Source organism: Bactrocera latifrons, unplaced genomic scaffold (genome assembly GCF_001853355.1).
Source record: "Bactrocera latifrons isolate USDA-ARS-PBARC rearing strain unplaced genomic scaffold, ASM185335v1 scaffold_26, whole genome shotgun sequence".
NCBI classification, from domain to species: Eukaryota; Metazoa; Arthropoda; class Insecta; order Diptera; family Tephritidae; genus Bactrocera; species Bactrocera latifrons.
The window spans coordinates 918,975-938,022 of NW_017536185.1; the positions used below are offsets into that span (position 1 = coordinate 918,975).

General features: G+C 36.3%; 1 protein-coding gene across 4 annotated transcripts in view; it reads left to right on the top strand.

Annotated features, from left to right (window-relative positions):
• The first annotated feature begins 203 nt into the window (after positions 1-203).
• The window catches only part of LOC108969628, a 170,613-nt gene continuing 151,768 nt past the window's right edge, over positions 204-19,048 (top strand). For 2 of the 4 annotated variants that reach the window (XM_018934465.1, XM_018934467.1), the window contains exon 1: positions 204-1,003. In XM_018934465.1, the coding sequence (XP_018790010.1) occupies positions 857-1,003 (147 nt within the window). In that variant the 5' untranslated portion in view covers positions 204-856. Of the gene's footprint in view, positions 1,004-12,929; positions 13,694-19,048 lie in introns of those variants that run through there. The other 2 variants (XM_018934468.1, XM_018934466.1) reach the window with 2 other exon arrangements.

Genomic DNA, 19,048 nt, shown 5'->3' on the forward strand with positions numbered 1-19,048 from the left:
GGTTGACAATCGCCGACATACAAAGCGAGCGCGGGTGGTTGACACGGTGCGGAAAGGCGAGAGGGTGGTGGCGGTGCAAAAAATTGGTGAGAAAGCAATGCAAGTGCTTTTATTGCATTTTCATTTGTTACTCGCAGTTTGCGGCGACTTGTCAAATGCGAGTTAGTCAGCGACTTTGTCATGCCGTCAGCGCGTCAGAAAGCGTGTGTGCAGCGGCGCGTTTGTCAGTGAGCCGCCCAATAAGACGGTGAGCCGCACGGACGGACAGACAGCCAGCTGGCAAGAAGTAGGTAAGCAAGTGCTGCTAGCCGCTGGTTGGCGCGGCCCAGCAGTCGCTCAATAACTTCAGTCGGTTCAGTTGGACGGCCCAAGCCGCAATCGTAAAACGCAATCGAATTAATCGAGTTCAGGCGCATCGAAACGAAATTAGCGCCGCTAAGAATACTGCGAATTCTGCGAGAAAATAGTGAAGCATAACGAAAGAAAACGCAAATCGGAAAGTTCTAAGTGAAAGTGTAGTGCGCTTAATTTAAGGTTTATAAAGTTTATCACTGAAATATCATCAAAATCAAGTGAATATCATATACTGTGGAGAGCTCCTGCGGAGCCAGTAAGTGTTATTGCAGTTCAGTGTTTGCCGCCAGCCCTGACAGTGTTGTCCCTGGGCGCATTGCTTTTAATGCCGTTTTGTTTGTACCTGCGCGTGCATTTCTTTTCCTCTCCGCCGTGTGTTTCAATTCGCATTCTCCGCTCGTCCCATTTTCGCATGTAATGGGACTTTCGTGTCCACTGCACATTCAATCCATCAACTCTCCCGTCCACCTGTTAGTCGTGTGTGTCACTTGTGTGCGCCTCAATGTTTACCTGCCGTCAGGGCCGCTTTAATGGCGGTGTTTTATTTCATCGACTTTTTGTGTTGATTTCAACAGTTTGCAGTCGTTTGGTCATGGCTCTGAGGCGTATGGACTCATTCAAACGATTTATGGATCGGATACGGGATTGGGTAAGTGAAGAAACGATTGTAGGAAAAAAATTAGAATTAAAATAGTTACATGCATCTATGTAACAAATTATGATTAAAATTTCTTTACTACAAGATGTTACAACATTCAAAGAATGTGACATATGTATGTACATTTTTGCGAAGAAATATTAAAAATGTCAGCAATTTCTCGTTTCTCTGAAGAACGTAGTCAAAACTTGGTGCTGGATCAAAAAATCCAAAAATTAAATTAATTCGTTAGATAATAGTTCTCCCTAGATAATATTGAGAGGTTTTTTCAAAACTTCAATTGATTTTGTTTTAAGAAAAAAAAAACTATTAATAAATTTGAAAATAACTCTCTGGGGTCACCTCGTATTTCTAATCAAACTTTTAATTATTTTTTATAATAAAAAATAAACAAATGTCCATTTTTCCGCTAGAGACATTATTCAATCAGTGTAAATCGAAATTTCTAGGAGGCAAGCGAGCAAAACATATTTGTGCTACACGAACTGATACAGCACCGTCTCCGTAAACTTCACAAATTTCATTGGTAACTTGCGTGGCATTCCTGAATTTTGTATACAAAAAATTCCAAAATATGGCTAATTTTTTCAATATTTTCCGTCATTTTTGAACAGCTGTAACTTTTTTTCATCTTCCGCGAATTTAATTTTATTTAATTCATTAATTTTTTAAATGAGGCTTAAAATCTAACCTTTCCAACAAGATATAGTATGACACAATGTGATTGCTAACACAGGAGATATACGACTGCAACGACATCTATTGACAAAATACGAAATGACTTTTTCCAAAATCTTATTTAAAAATTAGTACAAACTCAGGAAAGTGTTGCCTACACTTAGGCTAAAAATGAAAATGCAGTTTATAAATACAATAAATAATAACTTTGATACATCCCGGCGGCAATGCTTGTTTACGAATTTTTGAGTTTGAGGTCATTCATTATGTCACATTTTACTTTGGTACAGTGTTTCAAAATTATGCGACATTATTTCCGAAAAGTTCACAAATTCACGTTCATTGAAAAATCTTCTTCTCAAATGAGGTATATTTCTGACTTAATAATTCTGTCAACAAGTAAAATTGTGGCTTTTGGGATCCCTAAGAATTGATCGTTTGGTGAGGTTTGTGGAATGGTGGAATTATGCGTTCCTATAACTTTTAATGAGGAGGGAAATGCCGTTAACATCAATAGCAAGCGTTTTAACATGATGTTGATCGGCTTTTTCCCGGAATTTGGTGAAATCGAAGCGGATTATTTCTATTGCTAACAAGACGGTCCGCCGTCTCATCTTTCACATCAAACGCCTCCAGATATTTTCTTCGGCGGATAGGTTAAGTCATAGCCTTACGTATATTCGTATATATGTATGTAGGTAAGTGTAATATTTATATTAATTCACTGTAAAGCATCTTCCATGAAGACTGTATTCCTTTTCCTGGATAAACTTATATATACTACTTTTTCTTCTTCAATATTATATGCATGTGATTACATATTCAATTATATATCAATCGATAACTGGTTTAACAACAAAACACTATAAAATTTATAGGTTATTAGGACACCGTCTTTTTTCAAATTTGCGGCAAATTGGAGGCACTTGTTTCTCCTTTTCAGTTCGTCTTAATTGCCTAACGGCGGCTTTAACACATTTATCCTAACACCGATTCGAATTAACTGCTGTATAAGTATGTATGTATGTATATACACGAAAAAAATATGTAGGTACACTAATTTTGTTGTTGCACGGCGGCGCCTACCGCATTGTTAGTGCAAGGGTAATTTTAAGCTTTGCTGTTAACTACTCATACAATTTGTAAATTGGAGCATGTTGGTATGTATAAAGCAGATCTAAATATGTATGCGATATACACATATACTCTGGTACTTATTGTGGGTATTGTGGATATTGAAATAATTGTTTGTGTGCTTGTTTGATTGAACAACCACAAAGTCGTTGGAATGTTTAATTAGACAAAAATTATAGGTCTTTGGTGTCTAAGTTTTAAATTCGTTGTTTCGGTTGGTGTAAAATTTCCAAATATCGCTCGAGCTACTATTATTTCAATATGCGTCTACAAGTTGAGCATATGCGCGTGTGAGTGAGTGTGTGTGACTTTCGCATTGCAGACGATTTTTCTCTTCAAAGTTTCTCATTCTCATTACTGATTTCGAATTAATATAAAAACTTTTCCATGTCACTGCCTTTTTCTAATTATTCCTACTTATAATTTCGCTGCTTTTTAGGAACTTACAAATATATGTATATACATATACATACATATATATTTCATGTTGTTTCGCAGAAACTCCAACAAAAGTCCTTGGCAACCAACATAAAAAATTAACATTCAGCAATTAACTAAATTGATTTTCTCACTGCAAATAAAATATTCGCGCTCACATAGATATTCTGAAGGAATACCATCATTCTCACACAAACCAGCCGATGCCATTCGCAAAGTGCACAAGATTTCAAAATTCAAACGGGTTAAATTATGGTAATCACTTCATGCTTAAAATGTAAGATTGCTGGTGACCTATTTTTTCAGCAGTTGCATATAGGTATACTAGACTGAAACTAGTTTGATTTCAATAAAAAAAAAAATAATAATAATAGTAGAAAATCATAATGAAACAAAATTTTAACGCTTGCTATTGATGGTGACGCTATTTCTTTCCTCATTTCCAAAGAAGTAAGATCCGTTGATGCCGCCGAACCGCAATCCACACCAAACGGTAAATTTTTTAGAATGCGATTGGGTAATTTGACTCACCCAGAAATGGGCCGTATCTGAGAATCTGATATATCGATGTTGCTTTCTAGTGCCAGCAAATTCCAACCGTAAAATTCGACATGATGCCATTGGATAAAGAACCAATGGTCCAAAACTGCCTTCAACCAACTTATTCGGATTGGCCTGATGACAGCGATATTTCCTTTACGCTATCGCCGGAATTATAGTCAATTTCAAATTTCGCAATTATTCGTTGAAAAGTGGGCTCGAAACGAACATAATGACTACCGTGTTTTGCGTGAAGAATTCTTACAGTAGCCACCGGAGTAAGTGAAGTTGCGTTATAGTCATGGACAATGTCCAAGCGTTGCACCAAAACGAAACATGACTTGATGAAATGACAAACCTTAGTGAACACTTCAACACAGTCCCCCAAAATCACGTCATCCCTACTGGTGGATGCTGTACTTATATTCTTCAAACTAAGATAAGTTGGTGCAAAAAATGAAGGCAGCTGGCCTTCAACTTTTTTCACTTTTATACTCTCATTAAATTTATGAGATTTTTGATGATGTTTAATGAGCGCTTTCGTCAGTACATATGTTAGCCCTGCGTTATATTTCGACATTGCATTAAGTTATGTATTTTGAATGCTTGTAGCAAATGTTTGGGAATTTAAAGAATAAAAACTGAACAAATAAACAACTACCCCAATTGAGGAACAAAACTAACCAATCTGTTTCGGAAAAAACTACCAGCTGTGCTAGCTGGGCGAGTAACTATTGCAGTGTTTATTTCTTGCCAAATGTACTAGCGTGACTAAAGGCAATTCTGCTGTGGATCCAGTGCACTTGCGTTCTTTTTGTACACATAACGGTCTATGTTGGCCGGGAACTTTGACTTTTGTTATGCTTCCGACGCTTCATCTATGATACTTTATGCATAGGGGCATTTGAAGGAATATAAGCGAGGCAGCCATTAAAACCTGTGTCTATGTGAGCAGACAGCCGACCAGCCGACCAGCCGACGATGTATTTCCTTGCAGCCGCGTGTGGCTTGGAGGGTGTGGCCGACAAGTCCTGTGAGTGGCAGTTCACCTGGGGGTTGCCTCCCTCACTATTGAAAATGTTTTTAAAAAAGGGTTAGTTTTATGTGCATTTTATGTGAATTAGTGAAATGACAGTTAAAGTTTGGCAAATTGTATATACCGTTATTCCGTACACACACCGCGCTTTTGGGTTTTAATATCAAATCTGAATTAGTGAAATTTTGAAGTTTGCGTCAACGAGGCGAAATTGGCAATTTTTCGTTATTATTAATTTCTTTTCATGTTCATTTTGCATATTTGTTGTGATATGTCGTTTGCTGTTGTTGCCATGGTAGTTGTACGCGGTCGGTATGCCAATTGGTGTTAATTCGCTGCGCGCTGACTGATGTGCAACCATCGCGAATTCCTGCCGATTTGATGTGCCACAGCAGAAAAAAATGCGAAAAAGTAAATCAAATGAAAACAAAAGCAACTACTATAACAATAGCAGCAACAATGCATGCAAGTAGCTCACCTGTGTTGTGAGTGAAAATAATGTGGGTGCCGCTGTTGCGTCCGTCACTTCGGTTGCACGTTTAGTGCATGCCAATTTCTGAATTTTTAAAATGCCGTTAATAATGCCTAGATACACACATCGGCGCATAAAAAACGTAGCCACATACATATGCATGCGCATGCCCCATAGTGTTTATGCATAAAAATTCAATTGGCCATAAGATTGGCTTTAATTTAATGGCCTGAGCGTTTGCCGGCTATCCGAAGAAATAAATGGCCATAATTGAAAGTTAAAAAGAATGCCAGACTGACTAACCGTTTCGGCAAAGTAAATAGGCAATAAATGTGGGTGCGTGTAATTAGTTTTGTACACCGTTGAGACACACATATTTGCCGCAGCAAATATTGAATGTAAAAGTGTTTAGTACTTTCTTCGGCTTCGAAGAATGTTAGAAAGTGTTTTCTAGTTTCTCCGGCTGAAAGTGTCCTTCATAGTAAAGCTGGGATTATCTAAACTTTTTAAGTCGCTCACAATTTTTAAATTACCGGCTATTATAACTGCGTATCTTTCGTTATCATTTCATAAATAACTTTCAGCATGAATGCTAAAATCAACACAACATTTTCAGGTTATATTGAGAGTTCTTCAAGCAGCTGTTTATTAGAATATGCCTGGGTTGCGGCTAAATGTTTTTGCCGTTTGAGTATCTCAATACACATTCTTAAAGCATATCAATGAGAGCCACGTGCCTTTGATTTAAATTTTTTTCGATAATTTTACCGATTACGCTTTAATGTTTTTCTTATCGAAAATTTTAAATAAATTTTATATCTAACTTTCATTTTTTTAAGTTTGGATATTTAAAAAAAATACATCGATAAAAAATAAAACACCGAAAACAAAAATACACGAATTAGTTTGAGTTTTTCGATAAAAATAACCTCAAATTATCAATCGATAATTCGATCGAATAATATCGAGTGAAGCAATGGCACGTGATTCACCTCGAAATGCTTTGAGATAGTGCTTTGAGATATTCAAAGACCATAAACAATGTTAAGTCTATTGTATCGATACTTTTAAAATATTCCAGTCTTGTATCAAGGAATATTTGAAATTGTTTTGGTCCCACCATGCAATAAATTTTTATATTATTTTCACTATAATCCCATTATTTTTTAAACGCAAGTTCATTATGCTCTTCTTTCATACATATATTTATCTCACATGTCGTCGTTATCGACTCATCCATCAGCTAAGCTGTCAGTTAAGGCCGCAACTGGTTGTTGACAAACGAAATTCACACAAATGTCAAAAGGTGATAAAACACGTATGAAGATAAGACGACATAACGGCTTCTTGTCCTATAGCAAAAGTCAATTCACCCACCCTTGCGACGGTTTTTCGAAACATAAAATGATTATTAAGTAAATTAGAAAAGGAATGGGGGGTTGCGTGGCAGACAGCTAAAAGAAGCAGAAGCGCCAACAAATATCTACAAACAATTTACTAAAAGCTTAAAATAGGGCTGCCACTAAAAATAGCAATAAATGTTTCTCCTCACCCACCCACGTCAGAGTCTATGTGTCAGAGTCGATAGTGTCTATGGGTGTGTGCGGCTTTTGAGTGACAATATTCCGCCAATACACACAAGCAAGCATGAAAATTTATTTGGGTTTGAGGAGTGCTCGTTTAATGAGTTGTGGGGTGCGAGGCACTCGGGTCTTGTCAAATCCGTTTTTATGGACTTGTGTACTTATGCATTTTGATGGGCATTGCATATGCAAATGTGTTTTTGTATACGATACTCATACGCAAAGCAGTCCGTAGGAAATTGGTGACTACTATTTATACAGAGTGTATGGTATGATATTGTGCTGGATATACATAAATAAAGCACCATACTACTGCTATTAAATTTAAACTATTGATAAAATCTCATGAAACGAGCTTTCTATGCAAATCCTTTCCCTCAGTTATGAAATTTGTGGTCACTAGAAAGAAATCACCGATACCTATGTTTTCTTTTTAAATGGAAAACAAATCATCTATAAAGACGTGGTATCGAAAATTTTATGTTAGAAAATGTTGGTGGTTTTAAAGGAGAATTTTTTTTTTAAGTCGATTTAATGAGTATTATTCAAAGTGCTTTGCTGTTTCCTTAAATTACTCTGTGTTCTAATTGCGAATTTTAGTTTCAACATAATTCCAATGAAGGAAGTTCTGGTTGCTTTTTCTGGCCAATTCATGCCGTTTTAGTGCTAAAAATAGATTCACTATATTTTCAGGCTTTAAGTCGACCGAATTGTCCTGATTTATTCTTAAACCTTATTTTCCGTAATTATTTAAACCGTATCCTTTCGGCTCTCCCATTCTTGGTGAGAAATAATCTCATTGATGGATGAACGTTTGGAACGTTTGGTATTTTATGTCAGAAAGAATTTGGATCACAATCTAAAACATGAAGTATATTATTTGATTATATTACTTAATTTTTTCTTTCAAGTTTTTTCAAATTTAATTTTTTAATTCATGGACATTTTGGCAATTAAATCTACTCTAATCTACTTTTCTTCCTTTGGAAACGAGATATCGATCTATAGTATAAGCTTTTATCCAAGGGAGCAAACTTTATTCATACAAATGTTGCAAGAACTGTTTCAAATCATTAAAACGATAATTGCTCCGAATTTTCGCACAGTCTACAAACAGTTTTAAATCCTGGGCAAATATTCTGATAGACGACTAGAACTGTCCACTTGAAACTTTCTTACCATTGAGGTGTGTTACATTACATTAAAACTTTATTTGAATTAAGTTGTTTTCGTTGTTATCTTTATTTAGTTAAATTTAGTGTAACGCAGTGCAGAGTTTGCAGCAACAACAAAAAAGCCTTCTCCAACAATTCATTAAACTTTGGCTCACATGATTGTTTAGTGTAGTAGTGTTGTGGTTGTTGCTGTTTTACATTTTTTAAGTGCGTAAGTGTGTGTGTGTGCTTGTTATAACCAATTTTGCGGTTTGTGCGCTTTTCGACTCATTCTCGCCTGCTCGCTAAGGCTCTGCTTTGCCTGCGCGGCTGTTTACCCCTGCCTGGACAAATTGTGTATTTACTATTTATCCATTCATTCAGGCATAGAAAAAGCTTTTTTAGAGTTTTACTCATGCGCCAAATTCATTCATGCATTCATAGATATTGTGCGGTACATTGCCGCTTTATTGTTATACGACCGCATTAGGGTGATGCTTAAATGAATATGCAAAATTTTTCATTGCATTTTCTAAATAAGTATTTAATGACAATATTGTAGCTTGTAAATTATTATATAAAAATCATTTAAATTTTGCAACGCTTGTTTAAAGTATATTTAACCCACATTTTTTATGCTAATTTATTTATTAATTTTCATGTATTCAATGTATAATTTTTATTATGCAAGTAAATTTTGATTGTGTGGCAACCCCCAAAAATTATAACAAAACTATATTCAGTTGTAAGGATTGTGAGTAGCTATATTTGTTATAACTATTTTTATTTTATCAACTTATGGTACTAAAATTGGTAAAAGGGTTGCCATTCCTAACAGAAACAGATATTTTAAACTTAAGCTTTCTCTGAGCTAACATTTTAGTTTGTTTAGAATTTAAGAATTTAAGCAGTCGGCAATAATTCTTCAAAATACATATTTTCAACTTTAAGCCTTTTGTAACCTGATATTTTAATTATTTACAAAATTTTAACAAGCAACACTTTTACATATTTTTTTTCTTAGAGGTGTGTTTTCAAGTTTTATTGCGTTTAATGGCAATATTTAAATTTATAATTTCGAAACAGGTGGCAGCCATGTCACATTTATTCTTCTAAGCCTACGCAATTACTTAGGTGTGACAGTTTAAAGCGTGGTAATGGCCGTGAGGTGCAAAAAATATTCTTATTTTTTTATGGCTCACCCTAATAAAAGTACATAATAGACAAATGAATATATGTAAATGTGTCTCACAAGGCAGCTAGTCGTTAGTTTGCCGCTTGGCTCCACCAACCACCTGCTACGAGTTTGGCGTCGCTCACCTTCTATAATGACGCGCATGTACAAACAAATGTACTCTAATGTGCGCGCGTGTGTATGTCTATCTAACTATTTTTCTTAGCCGCCGCCTTGCATCCATCTCCTGCCTTAGTGCTTTATTATTTTCTTTTGCTGCTCCCCGCCACTTTCCTATTTGTGTATTACCATCGCATTTCATCAACCATTTTCATTAGACGCTCGCAACTAGCCGCTCAGTGCAACGCTGCGCTTAGCTTAGCGCAAAGTCACATTTGTATTTACTTCGTTTTTATTCAGTTGCTGGAAAACTCGCGGAACATACAGTCTAGTCTATCGTCTAGCGCGAGCAGCTACATACAAGTTACATGGGATCAAAGCGGGTAAATACAAAATAATGACGGATAGACGGGGGCCCTCAGCGGCAACAGCGACTCTGGTTCACACACACACACACACTCACACGTGAGTATGCGGTTCGTGCGGTCAGTCGATGCGGGCGTTTAAATAGCAATAATCATATGTTGCCGCATAGCGTGGACGATCAAGTCAGTGCCACATGCCGCAAAGCGTTGCAAGTGAGCTTATAAACAAAAGAAAATAAAAATAAATGTAGTACGAAATAAAATAATAATTTTGATGCTCATTCATTCATTTGTAAAAATTCGAGCAAAATAAATTCAATTTGAATTCACCCACAAACTGTTTTGAGTTTATAAGAAACGTGATTTTCATTATTAAAGTGCGTTCGTTTTGCCGAAAAGCGCTTGAGTGCTCGCGAATGGCTAAATGTTGAGTGAAATGTGCGGCGCTGTGCCGACGGGGGCGCGGTGGGTTTGTGCAAAAAAAATACAAATTCATAAGCGAACGCCGTCTCCTGTGTGATCGCCTGTGGAAACAGCGCCATGTCCGCCGTGGACGTTGTGGGCCAACGAGGCCGACTGTGCGAAGAATGCGAGGTTGGATTGCGGCCCGGCCGACTGACCGGGCGACAGGCTGTGGCCATGCAAATGCGCATATGTTGTGTCTGGACGCTGCGCTGCGCTTTTATTTATGTTGATAGTTCTTTATTTTCTCCATATAAGTTTGTTATTATTTTTTTATTATTATTGATAGATGGCATATTGGCGATTTCCGACGTGACCTGCGTTATGCAAAGTGCTCCACGCAAACCAAACAAAAATATTGCGAAAATTATAGAAAAACAAAAATAATGAAAAAGCATAATGTGGAAATAGAAATTCAAAGAAATATCGAAAGCAAAGCGCATTGAAAATTAGTGTGGAAATAAAAATAAAAAAAAAATAATAAAAATAAAAAATAATAATTTTGCAATGTGTAGTAATGAAAGTGCCCAGTTAAACACACAGTAAAACAAAGTATTTGTAAAAATGTGCAAAATGTGGCTTAAAAAGGAAATGTGCAATTTAATGTGCAAAAAATAATTATATAACACCTGGCATACATATGTGTGCGTGTGTATTTGTGCGTGTTTTGAAAGCTTTTGTAAGCTGAGATAATTACTTGCTTATTTGTTTTCTGTCTATAACTTGTGGCTAATTACTTGCTTTGGCAATTTGGCAATGAAAAAAAAAATCAAAATATCTTAAAAATTTAAGCACCTGAATAAGCAAATGATTCAATTAGTAGAAAACAAAATTGATTTACGGACCACAACCTCTAAATTTAGTCTAAACGATAATATTTTGGGGTCTTCTTGTGTTGTGTACTGAGTTAGTTAGATTTTTCGCACACTAAAATAATTATTAAAACAGTTATACGATTCTGTCCATAGATTTTTTTCCAAATAAGCCTATAAGTCCTTATCCTTATTAGCATCAAAACTACTATAGAATTTACCCTTATAATCAAAATTTTATGCCACCCGCATTTAAAAACTCTGATTTGCTGATTTGCTCTGAGAAGGAGTTCAATGAAGTATAGAATGGGGACATAACCTTAAAATAACAAATGAGACTCACTCAACTTTAACTCTGGTGAATATGAGTTAAGCTTTTGCTTTCGCCATTTGCTTACAAAGAACTAACTCAAATGTATTATTTGAGTCTGGAATAAGAAAAAAAATAAAAAAAAATATATATATATAAAAKAATATTGAAAAATGCCTGACTCAGTATATAGAAAAAACCATCTGTTATGAAGGATAAATCAAGCTCTATACAGAAAACAATTATTTTTCCATCATCTCATGTCTCAATATCTTAATAATATATTTTTGTTGTAAGTACTAGCAAATATATCGAAGAAATATTTTACTAAACCGTTATAGAGTTGACACTTCATTGTGGGTTCAATGTCAGGTTTTCTTAATGTATTTCATCAGATAAAAGTTAATTTTTGTCGGATGGCATAGTCCGAAAAGTACTGAATTAAATCTTTGCACCAGGTGTAAGAAGGCTGCTTGCTGGTAATTAATGGGAATGTGAGTAATGGAACCTGCATCAACAACGACTCTGGAGGTTATCCTCGATATCTGGCCAATACAAATATACTTGTGAGACAATGCTTACGATCATCCAGTTTATGCTTTTAAGCCATTAGCGCCGCACTCGGCGTCACTACCAGTAGGGAAGAATACCTTAATGGTTCGTGTGAAAAATAGTTCCAACGAAAAATCAGCAAGCCCATAAACATTTCCGTGGATATCCAACCGGCAATTAATTCCAACCGTATCGCTAATACCAAGTGTCATTTTGTTAGGTTATGCAAGCAGACAATAACTACACTCTCAGAAGGTAACTTGGTTAGTATTATCAGGATACCCGATCATATAGGAATAGAAGGAAATGAAAAGCCAGACGAGCAGGATCCACGATGCAGCTGTATATTCAATTAAGCTAGAGTGGATTTTGCGCGGCGGACGATGAGACGTTGGAACATTATATACTTGTCTGTTAATGCCCAGAATTCAGCGTGAAGTCACGGTTTATAAGCCGGACTCCCAAGGCTCAACTTAAGAGACATTGGTAGTTGGGGTGGGTTGGGTAATCAGATTTTTAACAAAACTTCGCCTTTTTTTCGATCAATCAACAAGAGGCAGTGGGGTTTCGACATTCCTATCTCAATAGAAGTGAACTTATTGCGATTAGTAAAGGATTTTTTAACAATCCAGCGCATCGACGTTTTACCATACAATTTACTGAAATTTAACTGATTTTGTCTAAATATGGGCTTTTTCAGTCAGCTCTTTTGAACTGACTTCTGTTGGTCTTTCTGTTGGGAATTCTGCCTCGAATTGGGCAACTGTCGTTATTATGTCGATTCAAGGCAATGCATAACAGACAAACCAAACCAAGTGCTTCCAATAAAATAGATCTTGTTTATGTTTTGTGGATTCCTAAAATTGAGAATGTGGAAACCATTGAATTTTTACAAATTTTCGTAATTGATTTTGGAAAAAAAATATGTTTCCAAACCAAAATTGGTTTGGATTTATTTCGATCAGCAGCAACATTTATAGAATTACCGGAATAACAGTTTATATAGTACATACTTAATATGATTTCCTGCAACACAAGCCAGATTATTTGTGATTGAGATTTTCAATTAACTATTAAATTATTTCTGCGATCACCGATTAGCTTAAATTACATAACGTCGCTAATGTCAAAAAGTGAACGAAAAACTTTAAATGGAAAAGTAATTGGTAGACTCGCGCGCATAATGAAAATCCCTAGGCATCTGCTAAGCCGAAAATCATCGCCAATCAAGTGCCTGGCAGACGCCACTTAACGCGGAAAACACAAACACACAGCCATACGCGCATTCAAACAAGTGACCAAGTTTTGCTTGCTTTTAAAAAACGTTTTTGCTTTAGTGCGTGCGTGTGTCTTTGCATATGCGGGCAAGCGTGCGTGCGGCTCATTCGCTTATTATGCGATTTGAATCAATTTCTCAAATCACTCCGATCACTGTGGCATCAACCGCGACCCCCAATTGCTACGCATTGCTGTGCTCGACCGCTTGGCGCGCACATGTTGCGCACACGTCATTTGCATCTACAACAACAGCAGCAACCGCTACAGCAACAACAAAGGATAGACGCTTGAACAGCGCTCGTTGAACGGCATTTGATCAGGAATTGCCGCTGCAACTTTTCCACCATCACGCCGTTGCGTCCTCCCCCCAATTCGCACACACACACATACACATTCATATATGCCTAAGCGCGCGCTAGCACTCACACGAGGATGGCTTATGTAATCTGGAAAATATTTATGAAGCAATATTCGCGTTTTCGTTTCGATTTGGCAACCGCAACAGCACCCAGCTCAGCCGCTCTGCTCATGAGCCGGCCGCTCGTCGCCCCCTACAATCAGCCGACTATTATGGTGAGTAGCGCACAGTTATGTTTGAAATGTTTGCATATCAACTATTGTGATTTCATGCAGCGGTACATTTGTTGTTGTTTTCATGTTGCAAGCAGGAGGAAAATGCAATTTTGTAAGCTTAATTTTATGCGAAATTAATGGAATCAGTCGCTTGACTGTTTGCATTACAACGGCACACAGTTACACAGTGATCCCCCCGACTCGAGTGTTACGCACGCTCATGTTCGGAGAGTTACACTTGTACAGGGTTCTTGTACTATACAATATAATGTTAGGAAAAAATGCCTAGGGGCTGTAATCGGGGGAAATTGGATATATGTATATTAATCTCACGAAATGAAAGACAAGAGAAAACGTTGCTTTCGAAGCTAGAATACCTCCCAAAAAAATGGCCATACATGCTTTTGATTACACCATCATGTTCCGACAAGTGAGCAGCTTATTGGTGAGAAAAATAAGTGTACAAAATTTCAGATCGAATTGACGGACAGATAGTCGCTTACGGCTGAATACGAGGTGTGTTCAAAAAGTATCGCGAATTTTGAATTTTCGCGCGTTACGTATATTCGAATTTCGAATTTTTTGTBGHGTTWTGTTGGTACTCATGTCTCTCACTTATGCCGACAAGCTCGGCCATTTTGARTGTTCATTTAATTGTTGACAGCTGCTTTGCTTGCACGTGTTTTGGATCGTCTTCGATTTTTACCTATTAAAAAAAATGGATCAAAGAACCTGTGTAAAATTTTGTGTGAATGTTGACTGTGGCATACGGAGAAGCTTCCTTGGACCGAAGTAAAGTTTATCGGTGGTACAAAATATTCTCAGAAGGCCGAGAAGATGTGACAATTGGATTTTGCATCACGATAACACCCCTCCTCACACATCGTTGTTTGTGCGCGACTTTTTGGCCGAAAACAACACACTAATGATGCCGCAGCCACCGTATTCCCCAGATCTGGSYCCCTGTGACTTTTTCTTGTTCCCTAAACTGAAGAGGCCCATGAAAGGACGACGTTACGCTTCTCTTGACGAGATAAAGACAGCATCGAAGGAGGAGCTGAAGAAGAAAAAAAATTATTTTTTGAAGTGCTTCGAAGATTGGAAAAACCGTTGGCACAAGTGTATAATATCTCATGGGGATTACTTTGAAGGGKAMAAAATAGATATTCATGAATAAATAAATAATTTTTGAAAAAAYACAAAATTCGCGATACTTTTTGAACACACCTCGTATACTTATTTCGTCATGCTGATCAGATAGTGTATAGCGTCTCCGACGTTTTTTTCTGGGTGTTCATTTTTTAAAGAGATATTGTCTGTATTTTACTTTTACAGATCTTTTAATTTTGTCCGAGTACTATGCGCTCTGAAGGACCAAATGTTTTGTTGCCACAAATCTGATTAATTGCATATATCTGGGGAATATCGAGCAGAATCTTTATCGATGCCCGAGTTATTTAATATACACTCAAATATAAAAATCAATATAACGTTTTGACTCAATTTGGCCGATATTTGCACTATTTAAGGTGGTACTGATCCGGTACTGAAAATTGAACGCATTCCACTTGTTTACTATCTGTAAAATAGTTTATGAAACTTTTCTGATTTCAACTAAAAACATCCTGGATGATCCAATTTTCGAACTAATACGGAAAGAACGCTGCCATCCTAACGATGGAATTTTCTTACAAGCGTATCATTTTTCTGTCCATTTATGATTTACATATCTTTAAAATCCAGATATAACTTGCTGTAAGAGAAGAGAGTTAGAAACTATGTAGTATTTGTTGGTCCTGTTAAAAAACAGTTTTTAAAATCACTTATTCCTATATTAAAAAAATTAATAATTCTTTGTTACACCCTGTATTCAAAATTCCAACATGCACATAAGCATGTTGCACTACCTCGCATTGAACAAACACTTCTTAAGCAAAAATGTACGAATTTATTGCATTTTGATGTTCGGTCGTATTGTTTTTTTCAGATTTTATGGTTGGTGTTAACTCTGATTTGTCTCTATTAATAAACCATAATGCTAAATACATACATAAATGTACTATATACAACATATGTATTTACAAGTAGACTGTACTTTTGCTTATATAAAAGGTGTAGTTAGTTATGTGCTTATTTCCCTGGTTTCATCATCACTTGCCGCGCTTAAGTGAATGCTAGCTTTGCAACTCATTTTGTTATTGATTATTGTGCGCTGAAATACAGTGTCTGGGAAATGTGATCATGCTGGTACTTAAATTTATTTTAACGAGAAAAATAATAAAAAATTTTATATGATACGTTTTGAAAAAAATTGTCAACGAGTAAGTATTTAGTATATAGGAAGCAAAATATTTTGTGTGGCTATTATTCAGTTACAACATTATTATTCAGATTTTATTGGCGAAAATACTGTCTTTCTGAATTTTTCTGGTTCATGTATATATAGTCACAATTTTTCATAGATTACATATAAAAGTACATACATATATATGTACATATTTAAACCTACATTATAAGTGTAAATAGCATAATTAACAAACAAGTGTGTTTTTAGAGAATGTAGTTAACCCTTGTATGCCTTGATTGAGAATAAAGTACGAAAGTTTTGATTATCGATATTTAAGCTCAATTTATTTTCATGGAAATATCATATATTTATTAATAAGATAGCTTCTCGTAATGAGTATAAGTTACTGAGATCTCTGTACGACAAGAAATATAGTGAGTGATGAAATACAAATAAGACTTACATTTATTTTCCCTTAGTCTCTTGTCTTAGGCATGCATTTGACTTTTTAAGAGCACTTACACCTATTGAAATTTAGTCTTGGAGGGGTACAAGATAATTTGGCGGCAAACATGAAGGACCGAATTTTTATCTAAAATTTACTATACAGATGAAGAGATTCGATTTCAAAACTAATTGAAAAGCTCAATCATTAAAATGTTATCACATATGATAAATGTTTGACACTCTTTTTTTAGCATTTGTCTGTTATTTTTTATATAACCTGAGCCTATATCATTGAAAACAGTATAACATTCACGAATTTTATACAAAAAAAATATTTTAGACACCATAATTGAAAGAATGCATTTAAATCAGCTTTGCTATGTTAGTCATACAAGGGTTGAAAAGAACGTGCCAAACGTGTATGGTCACATGTACGTGTAATAATTCAATCTCTCCAAAGAGCACGTACCTAAATAAATACCCAAGTGCAAGTGCAATTAGAGGCCAGCTAATAAGTGTGTTTATTTGCACTCGCTGGCTAATTAGCACTGATCATGTAATCTGTGTAGCTGTGCTGAGAGACGTGATTCACAAAATGAGAGAGAGAGAAAACGAAGCGATTAAGCTTCTAAAAAGAGGCTTTCACAATTCACAAACTTGATCACACATGCATGTTGCACTTGTGTAGTCATTTTACTTATTCGATAGTTAACCGAATAACCACTGACACTCTGTATTTTCCAATTTAGTATAATGCAAGGAAATGCGTCTCAACAACCCCGAGAAGGGCCCGAAGGGGAAGTAAAAAGAAATTTTGATTTTGTTAGCGAATTCTTTCTGGAAGGTGGGTGCTGAAGATAGAAAGTGGATAAAATGTACTAATAATTCTGCATACATTCGGACGACAACTTATTCTATCTTTCGAATATGTCAAGACCTGCATTTTCACCTTCGATTATTTTGTCGTTTTCGCAGTTGTTCAACTTCTACATGAGAAACCCATTTATTGACTCAATATAATTTAAATCACAGAAGCATTGAAAAATATTACAAAATGCAACAACAAATGGAAAAGTCGGCAACAAGCGTGGGTTTGTTGTAGCCTCGAAAGCGATCTGTTTTTACCACTTGGGAAGTTTTCCATTCATTTAATGCGCTTCCCATGGAGATTGTCCGTGTTATGCGTGCAAGTGCAACACTTTTCCAGCAATTTTATATGAAGTTTCCAATTTAAGTTGCAACAGACGAGTAATTTTACTACGTCAAAGCAAAAAGTTTCTCAGCAAATTCAAATCTCAATGAAATTAATGAAGACAAGTGAGTCAAGCATGGCAAATAACGCGAATAACTAACGGTAATAAAATAATATTTATGCGCTACTGCGAGTAAACTCAAGCCACGCAGCACTTGCCACACCGCAACAAAGCGCTGCCTGCGTGAGTGGAGCGCTTCCGCGCCTGCTGGGGTTTTCCGCCACCTTTGCCACACTTTGCAAACGGAGACGCACTTGCGATTATGATTATTATGTTATACATATGTACATAATTAAAAGAAAAAACTACGTTTGGGTGGCAGAGCACCTTGCGCAGAATGAGCTGCATGCAAATTGCACAGCATAATTGCCACAAAAAATGCAACACTGCTAAACAATCTTCATTAATTAAGTGTGTGTTGTGGCAGTGCACGCTTAGCCATTCCCACACACACATACAAACAGCCAATGTGTTGCACATTTAAAATGCTTTGCATTTCATTTTCGTTCCCATCGCCACATTCCACATGCCACATGCAACATGGCAATTATGTATATGCCTCACATCTAATGCTGCAACATTTAACTTATGAGTACCGGTAAATGCTCTTGCTACTGCAGCTGCTGCCACTGCCGCTCAATACGGCTTCAGTGATCGCCGCCGCCAAAACTGCCTTACTCAAAACCGCCCCGTTCGAGCGCTACCAACCGCCAGTTGCTGGTTGCCGGCCGCCAGGTACCACAGCATGCAATTAATTTCGACAATTTAACACTTGCCCATGAAATATAGCATCTTTTACTTTTTGTGATTATTATTATCGCCATGGCAATATTGTAATATGACTACATACGTGCCACGTAAAACTAGCAGTATATTCAAGTGCATGCGATGTTGCAACAGCGGTATATTAATATACATACAAATATTTATTAATGCTCGTTAGCCATTAAGTCCCGTATTAATTTGCAAATCCCGAAATTTCGGGATTCCACAATATGAATCCCGAACAATTTTGAATTGCTTTAGGATTTCAGTTTTATAGTAGTTTAAATTTGAAAAACGAGAGATTGTGTATAGAGCGTTATTTTTAGAAAAAAAAGTAATGAAACTCGGCATTCGGGATTTCGGTCATTATTTTAGGTAGGTACTACAAAAATGTTCACATAAAGAAAGTCCCGCAACATTTGGAGAAGATATGTATGATCTATGATTTTCTGCATTTTTCGACACGTCTCGATATAAATAAATATAAAAAATCGGCATCCCGATTGTTGATGATTGTAATATGCCGAAAAAAAAATATTTTTATTGTTTGCGTGTGAAACCGCGATCTTAAATTTAAGTAAGTTCTCAATTGTGGTAATATAC